The sequence below is a fragment of the Ornithorhynchus anatinus genome, chromosome 1 (assembly GCF_004115215.2).
Source record: "Ornithorhynchus anatinus isolate Pmale09 chromosome 1, mOrnAna1.pri.v4, whole genome shotgun sequence".
Taxonomy (NCBI): domain Eukaryota; kingdom Metazoa; phylum Chordata; class Mammalia; order Monotremata; family Ornithorhynchidae; genus Ornithorhynchus; species Ornithorhynchus anatinus.
In genome coordinates, this window is record NC_041728.1 from 9,868,723 (window position 1) to 9,893,882 (window position 25,160).

The 25,160-nt window shown below is 46.3% G+C and overlaps 1 protein-coding gene across 1 annotated transcript; it reads left to right on the forward strand.

Annotated features, from left to right (window-relative positions):
* Nucleotides 1–118: 118 nt before the first annotated feature.
* RIOK2 (RIO kinase 2) lies at nucleotides 119–23,390 on the forward strand. Its single transcript, XM_029071717.2, has 10 exons — nucleotides 119–259; nucleotides 3,159–3,297; nucleotides 4,861–4,977; nucleotides 6,913–7,088; nucleotides 8,840–8,928; nucleotides 11,046–11,237; nucleotides 13,442–13,534; nucleotides 15,407–15,928; nucleotides 18,643–18,739; nucleotides 23,125–23,390. Exons 1-10 carry the CDS (start codon nucleotides 194–196, stop codon nucleotides 23,284–23,286), a joined length of 1,653 nt encoding a protein of 550 aa, XP_028927550.1. The 5' UTR covers nucleotides 119–193; the 3' UTR covers nucleotides 23,287–23,390.
* The last annotated feature ends 1,770 nt before the right edge of the window (nucleotides 23,391–25,160 follow it).

The following is a 25,160-nucleotide window of genomic DNA, read 5'->3' on the forward strand; positions in this document are numbered from 1 at the left end:
CTTGGCACGCATCGCGCATGCGCGTCCCTAGGCCGGGCAGGGGCGCGTCCGTGGGCGGGGTGGGGCGCATGCGCAGACGCGGCAGCGGCCTCGGCCGGGCCGGCAGTGCGCATGCGCGCGGGCCTCGGGCGCCGGGGAGGGAGAAGGAGCGTGGCCGGCCTGGCCTCGCGTCGCCTCAGCCGGCGCCGCCATCATGGGCAAAGTCAACGTCGCCAAGCTGCGCTACCTGAGCCGCGAGGACTTCAGGGTCCTGACGGCGGTGAGGGCTCGTCGCCAAACAGCTGGCGGGGAGGGCGCGGGGTCGGGGGGGCTCTGGGGGCCTCAGGGGAGCGCACCTCCTCCCAGAGGCCTCCAGGACTGACCCACCTCTGCCCCCCTTCACCTCAGCTAAACCCTCTTTTCCCCCCCTTTCCCTCCGCTCCTCCCCCTCTCCCTTCCCCTCAGCACTGTACTCGTCCGCTCAACTGTATATATCTTCATCACCCTATTTATTTTGTTAATGAGCTGTACATCACCTTCATTCTATTTATTTGCTGTTGTTTTAATGAGATGTTCTTCCCCTCGACTCTGTTTATTGCCATTGTTCTTGTCTGTCCGCCTCCCCCGATTAGACTGTGAGCCCGTCAAAGGGCAGGGACTGTCTCCGTCCGTTGCCGATTTTGTCCATTCCAAACGCTTAGTACAGTGCTCTGCGCCTAGTAAGCGCCCAATAAATACTGCTGAATGAATGGGGGACCGCCTGATGACCCTGTATCTCCCCCAGCGCTTAGGACAGTGCTCTGCACAGAGTAAGGGCTCAGTAAATGCTATTGAGTGAATGAATGGGGGACAACCCGATGACCCCCGCAGCGCTTAGGACAGTGTTCTGCACCTAGTAAGCGCTCAATAAATACTATTGAGTGAATGAATGGGGCACAACCCGATGACCCTGTATCTCCCCCAGCGCTTAGGACAGTGCTCTGCACAAAGTAAGCGCTCAGTAAATACTATTGAATGAATGTGGGACAACCTGATGACCCTGTATCTCCCCCAGCGCTTAGGACAGCGCTCTGCACAGAGTAAGCGCTCAGTAAATACTATTGAATGAATGTGGGACATCCTGATGACCCTGTATCTCCCCCAGCGCTTAGGACAGTGCTCTGCACCTAGTAAGCGCTCAATAAATACTACTGAGTGAATGAATGGGGCACAACCCGATGACCCTGTATCTCCCCCAGCGCTTAGGACAGTGCTCTGCACAGAGTAAGCACTCAATAAATACTATTGAATGAATGGGGGCAACCTGATGATCCTGTACCTACCCCAGCGCTTAGGACAGTGCTCTGCACATACCGCTCAATAAATACTGTTGAAAGGAATAAATGGGACAACCCTATGACCCTGCATCTACCCCAGGGCTTAGTACAGTGCTCTGCACATAGTAAGCGCTCAATAAATACTATTGAATGAATGAATGTGGGACATCCCGATGAGCCTGTGCCTACCCCAGCGCTTAGAACAGTGCCCTGCATGTAGTAAGCGCTCAGTAAATATTATTGAATGAATGTGGGACACCCTGCTGACCCACACCCTGATGACCCTCTGTCTACCCCAGCGCTTAGGACAGTGTTCTGCACATAGTAAGCGCTTAACAGATACCAACATTATGATTATTATCATAACGGGGGCATTTCTATAGCGCTGAAGTATGTGCTCTGCGCTGTACTAGTAGCACTGGGGTAGAAGCAACTGGGGCTGGACGCAGCCTCCTGCCCCCCATGGGGGTCCCCGTCTTCATCCCCATTTTACAGATGAGGGAACTGAGGCCCAGAGAAGTGAAGCGACTGGCCCAAGGTCACCCAGCAGGCAGGGGGCCAAGGGGGGATTAGAACCCATGACCTCCGACTCCCAGGCCCGGGCTGTTTCCACCACGGCCTGACCTTCCCTCATCCCCAGCCCTGATGTATATATCAGTCTCTTCCTCTACCTGTAATTTATTGTACTGGAGAAGCAGCGTGCCTCAGTGGCCAGAGCCCGGGCTGTGGAGCCAGAGGTCATGGGTTTGAATCCCGGCTCTGCCACCTGTCAGCTGTGTGACTGTGGGCCAGTCACTTCACTTCTCTGGGCCTCAGTTCCCTCATCTGTCAAATGGGGATGAAGACTGGGAGCCTCACGGGGGACAACCCGATGACCCTGTATCTCCCCCAGCGCTTAGAACAGGGCTCTGCACGTAGTAAACGCTTAACAAATACCAAAGTTATTATTTCTCTCTGTCTCCCGTGCTAGGTTGTAAGCTCCTTGAGGGTAGTCATCATGCCTTCTTACCCTGTTGCACTTTTCCAAGCATTGCAACTGTGAGCTTCGTGTGGGACGGAGACTGACCTGAACACCTTGTATCTACCCCACCATTTAGTAGTAGTTGAAGTATTTATTAAGTAGTTGCTGTGTGCAGAGCATTCTACAAAGTGCTGAGACAATTAACTGGTGGGAATAGACACGGTCCTTTCCCTCGTCGTGCTCACAATAGAACATAATTATATGATTATTGTCATATTATATATTTTTATCTTTATATAATATAATATGTTATATATTATCATATATTATCATAGTTATTATAATTCTATTTATTGCTATTCTTGTCTGTCCGTCTCCCCGATTAGACTGTAAGCCCGTCTGAGGGCAGGGACTGTCTCTATTGGTTGCCGATTTGTACATTCCAAGCGCTTAGTACAGTGCTCTGCACATAGTAAGCGCTCAATAAATACTGTTGAATGAATGAATAATAAGAGTTTAACAAGTACCACCGTTATTATCGGTAATTTGTTCAGAACGGCACAGAGTATAATCCTCAGATGCTATTCGTTCTTGGATTCTGGGATGAGCTTTTCTCCATCTTAAAATGAACTGCTGACCTTGTTAAAGCCATTTTCCTTTCACTTATTACGCAAAGCCCTCTTTGCTTTCCAATCCAGAGATTGACCTCACTGTAGGACATTCTTTAATAAGATGGATTTGACAGTCGCGCTTTATTAGTCGGGGGGGAAAGGTGCAAGGTTGCTTGGAATATTCATGTCAGGCTTGGAATGGCTTATATTAGGTGGCATGATACTCGAGAAACCATTTTATAACGTTAAGTGTTGCTTTAAAGGATAATGCTGGTTTTCATTTGCTTTCAGGTTGAAATGGGTATGAAGAACCATGAGATAGTCCCTTGCAGTCTAATCGCCTCCATAGCCAGTCTGAAGCATGGTGGATGTAATAAAATTTTGAGAGAGCTGGTGAAACACAGACTCATAGCTTACGAGCGGACCAAAAGTAAGTGTTTCGTGTCGGGCGATTGCTTATAAATAATTGCAGCTGGTGCCGTAGCACCAAACTATACGACTACATTATCGGTAACAACAAGAGAGATGGAAACTTCTATGAGACGCTCTGTTTGAGGTGGATCTTCACAAATGTGTGTGTGGGACGTAGAGTTTTGCCTCTTCTTGTTTTAGTGACTTCAGTAAATGAATAGTAAAACTGTACCCGCTGCAGCGTGGCAAATAGTTGACATCACTCTGCCGAATATCCAAATGTAAATGTTGTCGCTTAGCGTCCATAGCCTAGCTGTAGCTATTTAAAATTTTGTCATGAGGATAGTGAACACTTTAGTAAATAGAGGATCTTAGATTAACAGACTTTATGTATGAGTTCAATGTTTATTAGAGTTTTAGGAAAGGGGATATCAAGCTGGTCTTATTGAAAAGTGAAGGGACCACCTGGTTAATCTTGAGCTCTTTGGGAAGGTAATTTAGGGGCTTCTGGGGACCGAGGTAAAAGAAAGTACCGAGCAGTTGGAACATGGAGAATGGTCCTTTTTTTGGAAGGGCAGTCTGACTTTTATCCCCTTAACTTCCCCTAAGTATTCGTCGTTCATTCAGAATGTCAATCAGTCATGTTTATCGCTTGCCTGCTCTGTGCAGAGGGCTGTAATTTAGTGTTTGGGAGAGTCTGATAGAATTAGGACAAACGATTCCTGCCCTCAAGGAGTTTACGCTCGAGCAGTGTTGACCTACACTCAAACAAGCTAAAGGTAAGAGGAAGTAATAGGGTAAAGCCTTGGCCCTTGCAACTTATTTGATTATAACTCAGCAAACTTAGAATTGAAATTTTGGCAGGAATCCCAAAAAGGCAGTGGTGAGAGGAGCATTGAACCTCCGTGATTAATCTGTCATGAGAGAAGCAAGATGACTTAGTGGAAAGGCCTGGGTATCAGAGGACCAGGGTTTTAATCCTTGCTCTGCCAGTTGCCTGCTGTGGGACCTTGGTCCAGTCACTTTAATTCTCTATGCCTCAGTTTCCTCATCTGTAAAACCTGGATTTATTACCAGTTCTCCCTCGTATATAGACTGTGAGCCCCGTGTAGGACAGAGATTGTGTCTGACTTAATTATCTTGTCTCTACCCCAGCGCTTAGTACCATGCTTGGCACATAGTAAACGCTTTACAAATACCACAATTTACTATTATTATTATCTTCCCTCCCTTTTTTCCCACCTTTTGCCACTTCAGCACTTCTATATCACCTTAGCACCTCGATACTAAAGCACCTCTTTGTAAAAGCACTCATCTTTATTTCCTCCTGTTTTGTTCGTCATTTGTTTGTGTCCATTTCCTTTGCTCGATTGTCAACTCCTTGAGAGCAGATATTATGTTTATTAGCTGTTGCATTCTTCCAAGTACTTAGTACAAGGCTCTACAGAAAATACTCAATAAATACTATTAATTGCAAGCAGACTCCTATTAGATGAGGAATATTTCAGCTAGGAGAGACTGAAGATGTGTGTGTGCTGGGTGTGCACAGCTGATGAAGATTTGCTCCTTTTATTTCCTTTAGCTGTCCAGGGCTACCGGCTGACAAACGGAGGTTATGATTACCTGGCATTGAAAACACTTTCTTCTCGGCAGGTGGTTAACTCTGTTGGAAATCAGATGGGTGTAGGCAAAGAATCAGGTAACTTCCTAAAATAGTTCTTCTGAATTTCTTTTTTTTTTTCTTCTCTCAAATCTAACAGCCTTGACTACTGGAACGATGACTGGCAGCAGTGTCCGAGCTGGGTTATAGTTGCTCACATGCGTATAATTGAAAAACTAAAATGCTGTTTAATGGACAGTCAGTTATTTTGGATACAGTAACCTCTTGTAAGAAAAAAATATATACTCTTTGCTGGGACTAGGCCATGAGTCAATCAGTGGTGTGTATTGAGCACTTACTGAGTGCAGAGCATTGTTCTAAGCACTTATGAGAATTCAGTACAACAGAATAGATAGACGGGTTCACTGCCCACAAGGAGCTAGAGAAATCAGACATTGAATGATTTATGATATATAATACATGATATGTACAGACCATGAGTGATTCTGTAGGTCGGAAAAGGGAGCGAACAGATTATAGATTCTAGAGTCCCAAGTTCTTAGTACAGTGCTCTGCTCCATAGTAAATGCTCAAAAAATAAATACGATTGAATGAGTGTCGGCTTCTTATGGGCAGGGAGCATATCTACCAACTCCGTTGTACTCTTTCAAGCGTACACACTCTTTCAGGTGTGTGCACAGTGCTCTGCACACAGTAAACATTCAATAAATACCATTGATAGAGTCATAGGTAATGAGGGTTTGCTACAGACAGAGTAATAGGGTGAGTAATAATGTTGGTATTTGTTAAGCGCTTACTATGTGCAGAGCACTGTTCTAAGCGCTGGGGGAGATACAGGGTCATCAGGTTGTCCCTCGTGAGGCTCACAGTTAATCCCCATTTTACAGATGAGGTAACTAAAGTGTTGGCCTTTGTCATTCTGAATTTTTTTATTCATTTCTGATGCTGTGAAAAACTTTGGCAGTCACTTGATTTTTGTTTCTTGGTTTCCTCATATGAAAATATTTTGATGTGCTGAAACAGTTGAAACGCCACAAAGTGGGAGATTGAAACTGTTTTGAACTATTAAGACCTAAGAATTGCCTGGCTGCATTTATTTGTGTTAAGGAAGGGGAGATACTGCACAGATGCTTGTAAAATCCCAGATAATCCCCCAAGTCCTGCCTCTAGGGAATAATAATAATGATGTGGGGTTTTTTAAGCGCCTGCTATGTGCCAGGCACCTTACTAAGCGCTAGGGAGGATATAAGCAGATCGGGTTGGACACGGTCCCTGTCCCACGAGGAGCTAACAGTCTGTCCCCATTTTACAGGATGTGGTAACTGAGGCACAGAGAAGTGGAGTGACTTGCCCAATTAAGAGGTCAAACAGCAGACAGATGGAGGAGCCAGGATTCGAATTCAGGTCCCTCTGACTCCAGGCCCGTTCTCTGTCCCCTAGGCCATGCTACTGGGGACTACGTCAATCTCAGAATCACAGGGCAGAACGGATCCGTCGCGGCTGCTGGGCAGACTCGGGCTGTTCTTCGTAGGTCTTTCAGCAGAGCCGTGAGACAAGTTTCTTGGCGAGCAGAATAGCTTAGTGGAAGGAGCAGAAACTGGAAGTCTCAATACTCGGGTTCTCACCCTGGCTCCTCCGCCTGTCTGATCTTTGACCTCTTAACTCCTCGTCTGTGAAATGAGGATGAAATACCCTCCCTCCCTCTTAATCTGAGAAGCCATGTGGGACAGGGACCGGGTCTGATTTGAGTATAATAATAATAATGTTATTTGTTAAGCGCTTACTACGTGCAGAGCACTGTTCTAAGCGCTGGGGTAGATCCAGGGGAATGAGGTTGTCGCACGTGAGGCTATAACGTATCATCCCCGGTAGATTAGTAAGGTGCTTGGCCCATAGTATGCTTCAAACAAATACCAATCTTCTCCTCCTCCTCCTCTTCCTTCCCCTCAAATGGCATTGTTATCTTTTGTTCTTCAAATGTGAGAAACAATTTTCTTTCTCTTTGGACTGCAGACATTTATATTGTTGCAAATGAAGAGGAGAAGCAGTTTGCGTTAAAGCTTCACCGGCTAGGAAGGACATCTTTTCGTAATCTCAAAAACAAGCGCGACTACCACAGACACAGGCATAAGATGTCTTGGCTTTACTTATCCCGGCTGTCTGCCATGAAGGAATTCGCCTACATGAAGGTATTTTTCATCGTTCTGGACGGTAGATATCTAGTCCTGTATGTCGAACGGGGTCGGCCGGAAACGGGGGCAGGTGCTCTCCCAAACCTCTAAACTGCGAATCCCTAGTAGTTAAAATTGGAACTATCTTGTGGTTTAAACGGGCATGAAATGCCATGCCTTATTTCAACCGGTCAGACTGTAATAGGCACATGGCGTGCCTATGCTTGGGAAGATCACAGCCCAGAAAGAAAAAATAAAAGCCTTTGCAGTAGGAATTAAGAAAACAAAAACAGTTGGGAGTATTAGTGACTGAAACCCATTTTCTGGGTGTATTCAATATGGCTAATAAATGGGGTTCAGTCCTTATCATTCCAGCCTGTTCTTTCTTACTTTCTAACAAGGTTATTTTTGTTTTTTGTTTTGGCTTTTTTTCCTCTTAGACTGTGCTCCAGGCAGGCAAAGATAGGTCACATGCATAATTCGTCCTGGTTAAAATAAGTATTCAAGTTGATCTGAACTTTGCAAATCTAATTCAGGAACTCAGGATTCCAACCATGATGAATAGAAACAATTTCCAATTAGAAACACTGCAGCAAACAGACAGTTGCTTCTAAAATTGGCCATTCGTGAACTCCAGACACACACGATAGCCTTTTTATAAATCACTGCTGGGTTTGGGAAAACTTTGAGATTTTTGTTAGATCTTAGTTATGCGTCACGTCAATCAATTAAAGCTTTTCGGCTTCCAATGTGAGAAATGAAGCCAGTACTATTCCTCTTCTTCTAAAATCCTGTTTGAGTTATATAAATATAAATATTTAAATATAGTAGAGATTAACTTTGTGCCCTTCTTAATGACTAAACTATAATAATAATAATAATGTTGGTATTTGTTAAGCGCTTACTATGTGCCGAGCACTGTTCTAAGCGCTGGGGTAGATACAGGGGAACCAGGTTGTCCCACGTGGAGCTCACAGTCTTAATCCCCATTTTACAGATGAGGGAACTGAGGCACAGAGAAGTTAAGTGACTTGCCCACAGTCACACAGCCGACAAGTGGCAGAGCTGGGATTCGAACTCATGAGCCCTGACTCCAAAGCCCATGCTCTTTCCACTGACCCACGCTGCTTCTCCAACTATGATTCCTATGAAACTATGATTCCTACCTGAATCAAATTGAATTGTGCATTACAATATACTGAAACTTAGTTGCCCTGACATTTCATTATTTTATTCATGCGGGGACTGAAATAAGTTCTTGTATGAATTGAAAATGGGCCAAGTAAATAAATAATGAAGTCACGGTTTTTTGATGATGATAATTTTCATTCATTCAATAGTATTTATTGAGCGCTTACTATGTGCAGAGCACTGTACAAAGCGCTTGGAATGTACAGATCGGTAACAGAGACAGTCCCTGCCCTTGGACAGGCTTACAGTTTAATCAGGTGAGACGGACAGACAAGAACAGTGGCAATAAATAGAATCAAGGGGAAGAACATCTCATTAAAACAATAGCAGATAAATAGAATCAAGGTGATGTACATCTCATTAACAAAATTAATAGGGTAATTTTGTCACTGAGGGAGAGGGACTGTTTGAACAGTCTTATAGAAGAGACCAAAATAGAGCAAGAAGCTTTCTTCAGCAGGCTTAATTTCTAGCAAACTCAAGTCCTGGAAGACTAGTCCAGGGCAGACAGGATAGCGGTGCTTGACACTTAGTAAGCGCTTAACAAATACCATAATCGTCATTTCGTTGGGTTTCAGGCCCTGTATGAGAGGAAATTCCCAGTTCCAAAGCCAATCGACTACAACCGGCACGCTGTAGTTATGGAGCTCATCAGTGGCTATCCTTTGTAAGTATAATTCCTTTTCCAGAGTGGAATTTCAGTTGGAGGACGATTTAAATCTGATTTTTGGAAGGGCCAGAGAAAGGAGGCCAGCCTATCCACCCCCACTCCTCGCACCCACGTTCTCTCCCGGGCAGGCTGGAGGCCGGTGGTGTTGGCACAGCTTCTTCCAGCCCAAGGCTGCCCTGCTGGAGTCTCTGGGCCACACTTGGCTAATGGCTCCGGCCCAGATCAGGATTCTGCCTCAGCTGTCCGTCTGCCCCGACATCTGACCCCAGAGCTGCATTGTCCCCTGTCAAGGTCAGGGTCAAACACTGGAACGTAATAATGTTGGTATTTGTTAAGCGCTTACTAGGTGCAGAGCACTGTTCTAAGCGCTGGGGTAGTTGCAGGGCAATCAGGTTGTCCCACGTGAGGCTCACAGTCTTCATCCCCATTTTACAGATGAGGTAACTGAGGCACAGAGAAGTGAAGTGACTTGCCCACAGTCACACAGCTGACAAGTGGCAGAACTGGGATTCGAACCTGTGACCTCTGACTCCCAAGCCCGGGCTCCTTCCACTGAGCCACGCTGCTTGTTAAGCACTTACTATGTGCCAGGCACAATACACAGTGCTGGAATAGATACGAGACAGTCGGGGTGGGACAGTCAAGGCGGGAATCCTGTGATATCATTTGGCTCCGGGTTCTAGCCGGCTTTTGGGTGGAATTTGTTCGGAAGAGGAGTGCTGATCACGTAGAAACTGATAAAAAAAACAATCGTTAAGGGTGGAACCGAAGAAAGGCTCATTTTTCTGACTGACACCGGGGCCTCTGGACAAGTAGAGTCGTGACCCCAGGAACCTCGGCACCAGTCAGGTCGTGGCTTCCGAAGGTCTCTTTTTGGAAGGCCCGTGGCGCCAGGCTGCACGTGCCGGGGTCTCCTCAGTCGCTGATGTTGATAAGCGTCAGCTTCTTCTGAATGAACAAACCCTTTTCTTTCTAAACAGCTTTATTTACTAGCATTTGATGCGGATCGTTATGCCCAGCAGGAAATTTCATACTAAAAGGAGAGAACGTGCTTGGATTATTGTAACCAAGTGGCACATGAAATCTGCAGTGCCTTTTTATTTTCATTTTGTGAATCCGGAAAAAACTTTGAGGATAATTATACTAACGTTTTGGGGAGACATTCCTTTATCTTTTCTGTTCTTAAAAGTTGCTCGAGAGCCTTCAGGATTCTACTTGATTCTACTGCTTGAGAAGCAGCGTGGCTCAGTGGGAAGAGCCCGGGCTTGGGAGTCAGAGGTCATGGGTTCGAATCCCGGATCTGCCACTTGTCAGCTGTGGGGCTGTGGGCAGAGGCCTTAACTTCTCTGTGCCTCATTTACCTCATCTGTAAAATGGGGATGAAGATTGTGAGCCTCATGTGGGATAACCTGATTACCTTGTATACCCCAGCGCTTAGAACAGTGCTCTGCACATAGTAAGCACTTAACAAATACCAATATTATTATTATTATTATTGCTCGGGCAAGACACTTGACCTTGGGCAAGTCGCTTCACTTCTCTATGCCTCAGTTACCTCATCTGTAAAATGGGGATTAAAGCAGTGTAGGTCAGGGACTGTGTCCAACCCGATTTGCTTGTATCCATCCCAGTTGTTGATACATCCCTGGTGCATAGTAAGCGCTTAACAAATACTACTGTTATTATTTTTACTTTATTACATAGTGAATCAGAAGTTTTCAAATGACAGATTTAGTCTGTCCTCGTTCAGCCTCTGCTATTCTAAGCAGACCACGTCCCTCCCCTTCAAAAAAAAAAAATTAGTGATTTTTTTGTTTAGGGTATTTTTGGATTGGGTGGGTTTTTGGTTATTTTATTCAAAATAAAAAAGCATAATTCATAAAAAGAAAAACCCAATGGTGCATATAGTCTTCTTTGATTCAAAATTTCTCAACCCTTTATACATAAAGATACTAGGTGAAAATCAGCCAGTTTTTGGAACATATTCTATTTTTAATGAATCAAAAACTCATGGTTCACAGAATTATAACATAGTAAGCACTTAGCAAGGCCAGCATTTATAATTATGCAGACAGATAACTTTTTCTCATAATGTTTTTGTAAATTATTATTAGGTGTCAGGTGCATCAAATTGAAGATCCTGCTGCTGTGTACAACGAATCGATGGAATTGATCGTTAAGCTCGCTAATCACGGGTTGATTCACGGTGATTTTAATGAGTTCAATCTCATTCTGGATAACGAAGACCATATCACCATGATTGACTTCCCACAAATGGTGTCAACATCTCATCCAAATGCTGAATGGTACATGTTAACATTGTTCAGATTTTTTATAAGTTAAAGGTTAAGTAGGAGGGGACTGTCTTTCTTTTCATTAATTGTCTACTCTAAAGTTTATCATTTCCTATACCAAAAATCTTATAGCAGAGTTTATTGAGTTTAGTCTTAATTTTCTAAGTTCTCTTGACTTTTTGTGTGGCTTCCAGTGTTGTGGTCCTACAAATGCAATCAGTGTTTTACTCTTACAAAGCTTCACCTCCTGGGCTGGATTGGAACTATACATATATTGCTGTTATACACAACACCACAATAGCGATATTCTGTATTTCACACACACAAAGCCAGTGTTACGAGTGATGACCATTTCTTAATTGCATATCTGACTCCAGTTAGGTGTACCTGTCTGCTTCAGTCTAATTGAGTTGAGGCTAGACTCCCCAATCTCCCATCCGCTTCTCCTCACTAATAGTAATCCATGTCTCAATCACAGGTGAGGCGTTCATCAATCGCTGGTATTTATTGAGCGTTTACTATGTGCAGAGCACCGTACTAAGTGCTTGGGAGAGCACAGTACAACGATTAGCAGAAACTGTTTCTGCCCACAACGACCCTTCATGTTCCAAAAGCCCCGCGGTCTCCCAGGTAACACCAGCGTTTGCAGCTCTCCCCACTTCACCCCCCAACGTCCAGGGACGGGAACCGTGTTTCCTTCCCACTTGTGGATTTTCTCCCAGTGCTCTACACCCAGTAAGCCCTTAATAAATCCTATTCCACCTACTCGTTGTTCCCAATAGGCTTCTTCCCTGGCCAGCAGTGGTCTGGGTGATGAATGGCCTGGGTAATTTCAGCCCTGGAGACTCTAAGCTCCTGAGGGCAGCGATCACATCTACCAACTCGCGTCCTTTCCCAATCTGCCCACGGTAAGCGCTCAGTAAATACCACCGATGGGTCGATGGGAATGGTAGCCTGGTGCGGAGAAAGCCTGGAAGGCAGCTGCTTCAGCAGGCGTGTGGGAGTTTGGGTCTAGAGCCGATTCAAGTAACGGGATCGTAGCAGACCTGATCAGGGAACCCTGGCTCGTTATGGGCAGGGTATGTGTCGTATTGTCCTCTCTCAAGTGCTTAGTACAGTGCTCTGCACATAGAAAACACTCAATAAATACGACTGAATGGGCCTCGGGATGATCGAGCCAAGAATTCTAGCTAATGCTCCAGTCCTCCCTTGCTTTAGCTCAAGCCAGCTTCTGGGGGAGGTGGGCGGAGCATCCAGTGCCTGTCCATTTTAAATTCATTCATGCCGAATGGTGCTGATGTGCTTATAACTTTCCTCACCAATCGTATGTCTCTTTGATGGCCTCTCCCTTGTGGGCAAGGAATCCATCACCTTGTTATTCAGTACTCTCCAACTACCTTAGTCCGGGGCTCCGCACCAAATGAAAGCTTAATAAATGCTCCTGCTATCAAGCGGTGGTATTTGCGTACTTACTGTGTGCAGAGCACTGTACTAAGCGCCTCAGTAAGCACAGCAGAGTTGGTAGACACGATCGGTGAATGTTCACTGACTAATCGTGGGGGAAGGGGGTCTTTTCTAACCCCCTTTGTCCTGGGGTTTTGTGTTTTTCATGATTTATAAACAGATGATCGTATATACTTTTTTTAAAAAGCAAGGACAGAGACAGCAGTTGCAGAGAGCAAAAACTGTGCTGTTAAGCGTTGGAGGGAAATAGGGACCGTGAGCCCCACGTGAGATAGGGATTGTGTCCAACCTGATTTGTTTGTATTTACCTGAGCACTTAGTACAGTGTCTGGCACAGAGAAAGCGCTTCACAAATGCCAGAATTATTATTACTAGTTTGCGTGCAAAGTAGATTGTCCATGTGGCTTCTGATATGTCCAGATGGACAATTCCAGAGTATTTGGAGATTTTTTTTTCCCAAATCTGTAAAATCCTTTAATCCTACTTCCTCTTGTTTACATTGTGAACCCTGTGTGGGACCTGATTATCTTGAACCTCCCTCAGTGCTTAATACAGTGCTTGGCCACAAATTAAGTGCTTAACAAATATTACAGTTATTGTTATCATTACTCCTCCACCTCTGGGGATATCGTACTCAGCCTACCTATAAAGTGTTCTGGAGCAGCTGGGTTTAGTTTATGAAAGTGCATCTGAGCGCTAATTGTGTTTCTGCGATTTTGGGTAGCTTGAATAATGTGTTGTCATTTCCCCAGGTATTTTGACAGAGATGTGAAATGCATTAGAGATTTCTTCATCAAACGCTTCAACTATGAAAGTGAACTCTATCCAACCTTTGGGGATATCAGGTTAGTTCTCTGGAATATTCGGACCTGCAAAATCGTTGGAGCCAGACTTAAGTAACTTGGCCGGGGCATCTTTCATCTGATGGGGGAATTCCTAAAGTGAGCTCTGTGACCTTCATAATAGTTGCCCGTTAGAATCCAGAAACATTTGCGCATGAAGAATATGCACCTGCACTAAGGGAAAGAATTTGAAAGTCAGGTGCCCCAGTTTTCTGAACAAGACCCTCCACGATCGATACTTTCAGCATAGTGGCTGATGGATTTTTTTAATGGGTTTTTAAATTTTTTAAATCTTACCATTCCCCTCCCTCCCCTTCCGCCATCCAGAAAAGTGTCCCCTCAAAGCTAACACCCAGACCTATCACTGCCTGACCGCCGGACCACCCAACTTATGCACACATTGATACATGGAAACAGGGAATCACCTGGGAATGCACACAAGAGAAACCAACAAGAAAATTCATCCCCAGACACCAGAATCCATGCAGAATGTGGATAAGTGGTATTTATTGAACACTTACTGTGTCCAGAACGCCAAACTAAGCACCTGGGAGAGCAGCAGAGTTGTTAGGCATGTTTCCTGCCCACAAGGAGTTTATAGTCTAGAAGGTCACAGAGAGAAGCAGTGTGGCCTGGTGGACAGAGCCTGGGAGTCCGACGGAATTGGGTTCTAATCCCGGCTCTGCCACGTGTCTGCTATGTGACCTTTGGCCAAGTCACTTCACTTGTTAAACCCTCTGTAAAATGAGGATTAAGACTCTGAGCCCCATGTGAGACAGAGACTGTGTCCAACTTAATTTGCTTCCGTCCACCCCGGTGCTTAGAACAGTGCCTGGCATATAGTAAGCACTTGACAAAATGCCATTAAAAAAAAGAGAGAACCCAAAAGTGGGATGTCTAAAAAGTCAGGGACCCAAGTTCATACCAAATGCCACTATTATTATTATTCTCTGTGCCTCAGTTACTCCATCTGTAAAATGGGGATTGAGACACTTTGCCCCAAGTGGGATGTGGAGTGAGTCTGACCTGATTAGCTTGTTTCTGCCCCAGTGCTTAGTTCAGTGCCTGGCATATAGTAAAAGCACTTGACAAAATGCCACTAAAAAAAAAAAAAGAGAGAGAAACCAAAAGTGGGATGTCTAAAATGTTCATTCATTCACTAGTATTTATTGAGCGCTTACTATGTGCAGAGCACTATACTAAGCGCTTGGAATGGACAAATCGGCAACCGATAGAGACAGTCCCTGCCCTTTGATGGGTTTACAGTCTAATCGGGGGAGACAGACAAGGACGATAGCAATGAATAGAGTCAAGGGGATGAACATCTCATTAAAACAATAGCAAATACATAGAATCAAGGCGATGTGCATCTCATTAACAAAATAAGTAGGGTAATGAAAATATATACAGTTGAGCGGACGGGTACAGTGCTGAGGGGAGGGGAAGGGAGAGGGGGAGGAGCAGTCAGGGGCCCAAGCTCAGAGGGAGGCATTCGCCATTCTTAAAACGTTACCTTCCTCCCAGTTAAAGTCACAGCTCAGTGGAAAGAGCCCGGGCTTGGGAGTCAGAGGTCATGGGTTCGAATCCCGGCTCCGCCACTTGTCAGTTGTGTGTGACTGGGCAAGTCACTTCACTGTGCCTCAGTTACCTCATCTGTAAAATGGGGATTAAGACTGTGAGCCTCAACATGGGACAAGCTGATTACCCTCTGTCTGCCCCAGCGCTTAGAAAGTGGCTCTGCACATAGTAAGCGCTTAACGAAAAGCAACATCATTATTAGTAGTATTTTATCGAAGCCAGGGGTCAGTTGGTCGACGTGGGTTTTGTCGGGGGTGGAGAGAGTCGTTCTGACGACTGGAGTTTTTTCCTTCCCAGAAGGGAGAATTCTCTTGACGTGGAAATCGCCGCCAGCGGATTCACGAAGGAAATGCAGGCCGATGACGAGCTGCTCCATCCCGCGGGCCCCGCCGACGAGACCCTCGACCTCCAGGAAGACATTGAAAGGCCTCCCTCGGGCGCTACGCCTGCCCGGAAAGCTGAACTCTGTCGCTCCCAAGCAGGAAGCGGAACAGACTGCTCGGATGAATCGGGAGACGACTCTGACGCCGAGTCCACAACAGACTCCGGGCAAACGGACGAAGGGGTCGACGGCGACGGGGCCCGAGATGTCGGGGCGGCCTCCGGAACGAGGCAGGGGCAGACCGGCGGAGGGGAAGAGAGCCGTCGTCTGAGGTGTCACGGGACGGGTTTTCCGGAGGGTGAAAATGAACCTGAAGATGCCGCTGAGAGAGACGATCAGACGGGTCGAGAAGCCCTTGCTGTCTCTGAGGAACCGGAAGATGAATGCCCTGATCTGGTTGACCTGTCGGCATTTAACAAAGAATTCAGTCCTTTCAGGTAGAGACTTCTCTTGTTTCTTTGGCTTTAATCTCCAAGCCGTTGTTTTTCAGTTTATACTCCCTAAGCGGGGGCTTGATACACTTCCATTCTGCCACCTGGCTTAAAAGGAAAGCACATAATTTTTTGACACTATTTTGACTCAGTTTCCTTTTCTCTTTACCTGACTGTGGGCAACCTACTGATCATCTCCAGGCGAGTTCTTTGTAGAGAACGTTGCTTCGGTTTCTCAAGGCAATAGAGATTTAACTTGTAGCCTCTCAGTGATTTCTGCCTTAGTGGGTCTGGGTTGGAGGTTTTGAGGAGATCCTAGGTTTCGTGTCTACACTTTGGAACTTGCCAGACTAACCCCATGTGTTTAGTTCGCAAATATGTTAATCCATTTTAAATATCTCGGCGTCTCCACAGTCACCGTCTGCGACGCCTGTTTCAAATCCCTGCTCCCTGTTGGAGACAGTAACAGTAATAATTGTGGAATTTGTTAAATGTTTACAATGTTCAAGCCATTATACTAAGCACTCGGGTGGATACAAGCAAATCGGGTTGGACACAGTCCATTTCCCACATGGGGCTCACAGTCTTAATCCACATTTTACAGATGAGATAACTGAGGCCCAGAGAATTTGAGTGACTTGCCCAAGGTTCCACTGCAGACGTGGGGCAGAGCCAGGATTAGAACCCAAGTCCTTCTGACTCCCAGGCCCAGACTCCACTATGCCAAGAGATATTTTTATTGCCCTATTTATTTTGTTAATGAGATGTACATCCCCTTGATTCTGTATATTGCTCTTGTTTTTGTCTGTCCGTCTCCCCCGATTAGACTGTGAACCCGTCAATGGGCAGGGATTGTCAGCTGTGTGACTGTGGGCAAGTCACTTCACTTCTCTGTGCCTCGGTTCCCTCATCTGTAAAGTGGGGATTAACTGTGAGCCTCACGTGGGACAGCCTGATTACCCTGTATCTACCCCAGCGCTTAGAACAGTGCTCTGCACGTAGTAAGCGCTTAAATACCAAAGTTATTATCTATTGCTGAATTGTACATTCCAAGCGCTTAGTACAGTGTTCTGCACACAGTAAGCGCTCAATAAATACTATTGAATGAAAGAATGTCACATACAGATGTCAGGCCTGGAGTGTGAGAACAGGATAACAGTGCTTAGAACAATGCTTGGCACATGTAATCACCTAACAAATACTGTAATAATTATTATATCAAGCCTGGAAAATTTTAATGGCGGAGACCGTGAATCTGCTCCGCCCTGCCAAGTGTCCTGCCGATTATGGAACCAACACCGGGAACCAACCCACTTTCCTTCAGACTTGCGTGTCCAAGCTCTTGCTCTCCGCTCAGCCCACTCATGTGATTGCACTGACAGCGAATAAACGACTTGGGAACTCACAGTTCTGACTTACAGGGCAGTGTGTCCGCATGATCCGCGTACCGGGTTCTTGAAGGCACCGCCCTTCTCTCTCTCTCTCTCTCCCCCGATAGAGGGGATAGAGGGTCTGTCTCCGTGCCTTGCTCTGTAATACATAGAATTTTTCGTACAATTCCAAATTGCAAGCCCGATCAGTTCTACCTTGAGTAAATTGATGTTTCCTCAGCTTGTTGTTTCAGTAGAGTTTGTAGGGACTGTTTTAAATAGACTTTGGCAAGGAGCGAAAACCATTTAATGATAGGTATGGGTAGCCTAAAAACTCACTAATTTGGATTGAGTTCAAGCTGAAACATACAAGTGGTGTTTTGTTTCTTTTTATAATCAAGTTTCATTCCAGTAGAGTGAAGGGAGAGGGTGGGGGGATGCATGTGGGTGCTAAGCTTTGGTTTAGATCTTCTTTTTCAATTTTCCCAGGACAGTTGGAGGTGTAGTAAACATCCCTTTGCTCCGAGTCATTCTACCCTCCCCTGTTTTACTATAAATGTCTAGATTTTCATGTAATGCCGGCCCTTAAAAAACACGAAAGATACAACACATTGCTGGAAGTGAATTTTTCTAAGTACAAACTCCACAGGATAAGCAGGCTCGGTCCTTATCAAACTCGCGCTTGGCGAATACAGTGAGTTATGTAATGCCAGCTTACGCTTCTGTAGGGGAAACAGCGTGGCCTAATGAGAAAGGGCACAGTCCTGGGAGTCAGAGAACCTGGGTTCCAGTCAGTCCTCTGCCACTTACTTGCCGGTTGTGTGACCTTGGGCAAGTCACTTACTAGGATTAAGTGCCTGTTCTCTCTCCCTCCTAGACTGGAAGCCCCATGTGCGACAGGCACTGTCCAACCTCATTATCTTGTATCTACCCCAGTGCTTAGTGCTCGACAGAGTAAGTGCCTAACAAATGCTATTATTATTATATTTTTACTTCCCTAGCTACCTTTTCCTGTTATGGATATCGTTCAGCAAGCCAGCCAAGCTTTTTAATTTGTACAAGAGGCAGGGTAGCCTAAGCAGTGTTTCACCCTGTCTCAGGTCTTCCAACCTTCAGTCTGAAAGCCTCTGGCTTATTGAAATCTCAAATGTCAGAAGTAGAGACTCAACTTTCCACATCTCGTTCATGGCCTATTTAGCCTGGCTGTTGTGCTTTCATTAAAAAGCTTCATTTTCGGATATTTTGTGTTGGCAGATCCTGAACCGTGATTCCGGGTTTTCCGATTTTTATCAGCACAGTGATACTCTGACAATCGTTTAAGCAGATGAAATGAGAATCTCTTTGTTTCAGGGATGAAGACAGTTTGATGCATGTCAATCGACACAGAACAAGAGCGCAGAGCGTCACTTCCATGGGTAGTGTTGGAGGCTGTTCAACAATTCCCCCGGTAATGTGCTTATACGTAGCCATTTTCTGTTTTAGATATAGTGCACATCCTCATAAAAAGAAGTACGTTTAGAGGTGTATATATTCCCCTCAATAAGCTCTCTGCTTTGCCAAGTTCATTTCACTCTTGTTTGGAGGTAGTTTTTTTTAATGGTTGGGGTTTTGGGGTTTTTTTCTGTGGGGGGGTAAAATCCAGGCTTTGTATTCATCAGAAGTTTTTCAGAGATAGTATGGGTATTTGCTATCAGTCAGTGGTACTTATTGAGTGCATACTGTGTCCAGAGCATTGTATAAACAATTCAGCAGAGTTGCTAGACACATCCCCTGCCTAGTGAAGAGAGCATTTACTTCTCCTTGCCTCAGCCCTTCTGTTCTCCCTCCTACTTAGACTTCGAGCCCACGTGGAACAGGACCTGCATCCCACCTAATTGATATGTATGTACAAATCAAATGTACGTACGGCTCTTAGAACAGTTTGTCACATAGCAGGTGCCTAAAAAATACCATTAAAAAAGAGGGCGCTTACAGACTAGAGAGAGGGGATTGTAGAGAACAGACGCGTACCGATTCTATTGTATTGTGCTTTCCCAATCATCTGGTTCAGTGCTCGACACACAGTAAGCGCTCTACAAATCCCAGCGGTTAATTGATATTGCCATCTCCCCTCTTGAGTAAATGCTTAGGATTTCCCATCCCTGTGCCCCATCTCCGAAAGGGGTCCCACCGTAAAACAGAGATGGCCAAAAAAAGGAATGGGGAGTTTATAAAGCTTTGGACAGTCGTCCTTGAGTTAAAGAGAGCTCCACCATTGACCCATTTTGGGTCTGCTCGCATCCTAACAGTTTGCCGTCCGCCCAGGAAAACCACCAGCAGCCCGCAGGTTAAGTCCCAGGAACACTCCGCTGTGTGGAATTCAGCTATGATTTCTGGCAAAGCTGATTAGATTTATAAAGCTCTTGTATATGTCCCTCCTCCTTCAGCCCCGGGTATAATGAACTTTGAGGTAAAGGGAGATTGGTTTAGGAAAAATGAGATATGAAGGGAAATTAAGTTAGAGGAGAAAATGGAAGTCACACAGAAATATGATAGAGGAAAAGGAAAAATAAACCTAACTTCGTTTCCTTTTTCATCCAGTAATATTGTCTCGCTCCTTTCTGCCGTATGTTAGTCGTGAAGTAATCAATTCTTCAAACTCAATGCATTTGCTTCTACTTTGAAAGAGATTTCTTTTGGAAAAAATAAATTCCAAAAGTTGCACCTAACACTGTGTGTCGAGCCCCTAAAGACAATCAGAAGCTGCTCTAAACAGAACCCACAAAGCCACTAATTCCTGTGAGAAAGTCAGATTCAGTTTCCCCGTGGTTCAGCTAGTCACGTTCTTCATGACAATGTATGCCTGAGAGTGATGCGGTAACTTTACACTCCAGTAGTTTCCTCATAAAAACAACAGCTGCATCACGAAGTTCCAGATCGCAAGGGCAGATTGTTCCCGATCGGGATCCTTTTTCTGTCAGTGGGCAGAGTGACCGGGACAGTCCTCGTCTGGGGAGATTTATAGTCCGGGGTCATCCGGAACTCTCCTGAGAATTTCTGGGACTCGCAAAGAAGTTCCAGATTGCCAGAGCGGAGTGTTCCTCGTAAGGATCCTTGTTCTGTCAGCGGCTAGATTGACCGTATAACACAGTTTGTCTGAGACAGTCCTCATCTTGGGAGGTTTATAGTCCCAGGAGACCTGTACTCCTGCGCCGTTCGCCAGCCGCCTTAAAAATGTTTCCCCGGCTTGGAGGGCCGCCCGGCCGTGAACCTGCTTCGGAGAAGTTTAGCTCAGGTCCTTAACAGCGGGTCTTAAAAGAAGCACCAAGCCGAAGTACTCACCGGGTCAACTTTGTTAGAGTGGAATTAAGATGTCCTACAAATTTCTACCAAAATTTAGGTCAGACTTCCTCCTAGTGGGGGTGATTTTTTTTTTTTCCCCGACGGAATCTATTTATTTATTCCTTTAAAGTACTGCAAGAACATAGAACGTGTAATTCCTCATCGTGGAACAATCTTAGGGACATGGCTGCCGCTTGGCGACAACGGATTTTGTCCATCCGTAGCTTGATCTTTTTCGCGTAAGAAGGAAGTCTCGCGAGGGGCAATCTCGGTTCTTTCGGGGGATCGGGAGGAGGTGGCAGAGCGCGTGAAGGAAACGCAAGCTACAGCCTTGGGAACGGCCTTCCCTCTCTAAAACACACGTTCATAAACGGGAAAGGTGGTTAGAGCCACTTGAAAGCCATCAGCCTCCACTGGGGACCTGCATCCCTCAAGACAATCAGTGAATTTGTTGATTCTTGCTATAAATACTTCATTCAATAGTATTTATTGAGCGCTTACTATGTGCAGAGCACTGTACTAAGCGCTTGGAATGTACAATTCGGCAACAGAGACAATCCCTGCCCATTGACGGGCTCACGGTCTAGTCGGGGGAGACGAACAAAAGCAATAGCAATAAATAGAACCGAGGGGATGTACATCTCGTTAACAAAATAAATAGGGTAATAAAGATATACGAATGACTTCCCGATGAGTCTCGGCACGCTTAACGGCAAGCGGGTCTTCAAGCACCGATTATCGATGCAGAGGACGAGAGAGGGGTTAGGTGGGCTCTCTCTATTTTTCCTAATGGCCAAGTGGCTGGTGGTGTGGGAAGAAGCCATTAGTCGTGGTAGCCAGAGTCTGCGCCAACCACTCCGCACTCTGGATTCTTCCCTTAGAGAAGCAGCGTGGCAGATGAGCCCCGTGAGAGGCCGATGGCGGGTGGTGGTGGGCGAGAAAGTGACCTCAGTTCTCGATATCCCCACTTGGTTCATTCGGTCGTATCTATTGAGCGCTCACTGTGTGCAGAGCACTGTACTAGGCGCTTGGAAAGTACAATTCAGCAGCAGATCGAGACGATCCCTACCGAGCAGCGGGCTCACGATCCTGGAAGGGGAGACAGGCAACAAAACAAGTAGACGGGCACCGATAGCATCAAAATAGATAAATACCCACCAGGTTGCCGGATGTACGAAAGGGTGGCGAGAAGGATGGTTCTTAGTCGTATTTATTGAGCGCCTGCTGTGCGCAGAGCACCGCCCTAAGCGCTTGGGAGAATACAACAGAACAAGATCACAAACCCGTTCCCTGCCCACAACGAGCTAACAGTGTAGAGGGATAGAGCCGCAGGCCTGGAAGTAAGAAGGACCTGATACCCCCGACTCCTCCGCTTGTCAGTCAGTCGTATTTATTGAGCGCCTACCATGTGCAGAGCGGGCAAGTCGCTTCACGTCTCTGTGCCTCAGTTGTGGTCTCGTGCCGTCGAGTCGTGTCCGACCCAGAGCGGCGGCACGGACGCGTCTCTCCCAGAACGTCCCACTTCCAACTGCAGTCCTTCTGGTAGCGTAGCCGGAGAGTTTTCTCGGAGAAGCAGCGTGGCTCAGTGGAAAGAGCCCAGGCTTGGGAGTCAGAGGTCATGGGTTCGAATCCTGACTCTGCCACTTGTCAGCTGGGTGACTGTGGGCAAGTCACTTCTCTGTGCCTCAGTGACCTCATCTGTAAAATGGGGATGAAGCCTGTGAGCCTCACGTGGGACAACCTGGTGACCCTGTATCTACCCCGACGCTTAGAACAGTGCTCTGCACATAGCGCTTAACAAACACCATTTTAATATTGGTAAAAAAAATCCATCTCTGCTTGACTGGGGAGTCACAGGATTGACTGGGAGTTTGGGGGCGGCGGAGAAAGGAGAGGTTAGTGGAAAGAGCACGGGCCTGGGAGTCGAGAGGACCCGGGTTCTAATCCCAACTCCGCCAACTGCTTGCAGTGTGACCTCGGGCGAGTCGCTCCTCTGTGCCTCAGTTCTCCTGCTCTCCCTCCTACTTAAGATTGTGAGCCCCATGCGGGGCAGGGACAGTGTCCAGCGTAATTAACTTGCACCTACCCCGATCCTTAGAACAGCATTTGGCACATCATAACCTAACAAATCTCATTTATCGACAATTTTAGCAAAATTGCCGCTATTGCCAGAAATTTGAATGTCATTTTTTTTCTCGACTGTGGACACTGGGTGGCAGTCCGACAACGCCGGCGGTGCTTGGGAAGAAATTTTAATTCTGAATTTAGCAGGTCAAGCTGGGTTTGTTTTGATGGTCTATTTTTAAATGTGGAAGCCTATACTTAGATAATACACCATCAGCGCGTGGGGAAATTTAAAGCTGATGTTTCACCAGAGGCAACACTGTGTGTTACGACTGTAAAAAGTGGTCATTGGCACTGTAACTGTTTGGTTTACCTGTGGTGCCCTCTTGTCATATCTGCTTTGTAGGAAAATATCACCCATCGAAGACTCTTTCTTTTCTTTTTTAGGAACTGGTGAAACAGAAGGTGAAACGTCAGCTGACAAAACAGCAGAAGGCTACTACCCGGCGGAGGCTCCAGAAAGGAGAGGCGAACATTTTCACTAAGCAACGTCGAGAAAATCTGCATAATATTAAATCCAGTTTGGAAGCAGCTAGTTTCTGGGGTTGACATGCTTTCATTAGGAAAAAAAAAATGCATCGGTGCAAACCATTTTCCCCATTAAATCTGGAATGTGTTTATCAGGTCAATCAATAAATAACCTTTCTTGGAAAGCGTGTCTCATTGACTTGATCCACAAATGAAGCCCAGCTCACATTTCTTCGGTGACTGTATTTTAAGAGGATGACGTCGTTTTCGCCGAGCGACTTCTCGGGCGAGCGGTGTTTTGTGTTGGTTTTGTTCTAAAAATGCCAAAGTACACCTGCCCTTTGCTCCAGTGACAGGAGAAGCGAAGCAGCATAGCCTAAGTGGAAAGAGCGCAGGCCTGGGAGTCAGAGGATCTGGGTTCTAGTCCCCCATCTGCCACCTGTCTGCTGTGGGACTCTGGCGTGTGACGTCGCATCTCTGGGCCTCGGTTCCCCGGTCTGTAAAATGGGAATTAAATACCTGCTCTCCCTCCTAATTGGACCGTCGGCCCCATGTGGGAAAAGAACTGTGTCCCACCTGTGTCCAAGCCAGCACTTGGTACAGTGCTTGTCACAAATCCAATCGGTGGCATTTATTGAGCGCTTGCTGTGTGCAGAGCACTCTACTAAGCACTTGAGAAAGTGCCATCCTTTGCTGTCAAATTGAATTTTTTTCAACCCATCTAGGTGACAGAAATGAGGCAGCGTGGCTCAGTGGAAAGAGCCCGGGCTTGGGAGTCAGAGGTCATGGGTTCGACTCCCGGCTCTGCCCCTTGTCAGCTGTGTGACTGTGGGCGAGTCACTTCACTTCTCTGGGCCTCAGTTACCTCATCTCTAAAATGGGGATGAAGACTTGAGCCTCACGTAGGACAACCTGATTACCCTGTATCTACCCCAGCGCTTAGAACGGTGCTCTGCACGTAGTAAGCGCTTAACAAATACCAACGTTATTATTATTTGGAGCATTTTGTGGCAAGCTGGCTACACAACCAAAGAATGTTTTGCCTGTGTAATAGACCCGAGGATGACGTGATTCACTCTGGAGGGGCCCTAATTATGATAATTGTAGTATTCGCTATGCAGATCGGACCGTCCCTGTCCCACGCGGAGCTCACATTTATTCATTCGATCATATTTATTGTGCGCTTACTGTGTGCAGAGCACTGTACTAAGTGGGAGAGTTCAATAAGCAGTCGTGTGTATGTAAGGGCTACGGGGCTGGGACGGGGGATGAATAACGGGAGCGAGTCAGGGTGATAGAGGAGAGGGAGAGAGGAAAGGGGGCCTAGTCAGAGGCTTCTTGGAGGAGATGTGCCTTCAATAAGGCTTTGAAGGGAATGTCTGTTGGATTTGAGGAGGGAGGGTGTTCTACGAAGGAGAGAGAAATGGTATTCCCATTTTAAATAATAATAACGTTGGTATTTAAGCGCTTACTATGTGCAGAGCACCATTCTAAGCGGTGGGGGAGATACAGGCTCATCAGGTTGTCCCACGTGAGGCTCACAGTTAATCCTCATTTTACAGATGAGGGAACTGGGGCACAGAGAAGCGACTCGCCTACAGTCACACAGCTGACAAGGGGCGGAGCTGGGATTCGAACCCATGACCTCGGACTCCCAAGCCCAGGCTCTTTCCACTGAGCCACGCTGCTTCTCTCAGGTAAACGGAGCGACTCGCCTAGGGTCGCCTGGCAGGGATTAGAACCCAGGTCCTCTGATTTCCGGACCCTGGCGCTTTTTCCACTAGCCCATTTTGGCCTTGCTCCCCAATTTTGTGCGAGGGAGAGTGTGGGTTTTCCTGCGCTGGAGGCAGACGGTGTCGGGATCCAAGTTTTCTCAGTTTTCATTGACGGTTGGTGCAGTCCAGGCGCTTGATCTGCTCCCTCACTCCGTTGAGCATCAGTGAAGCGGATGTCTG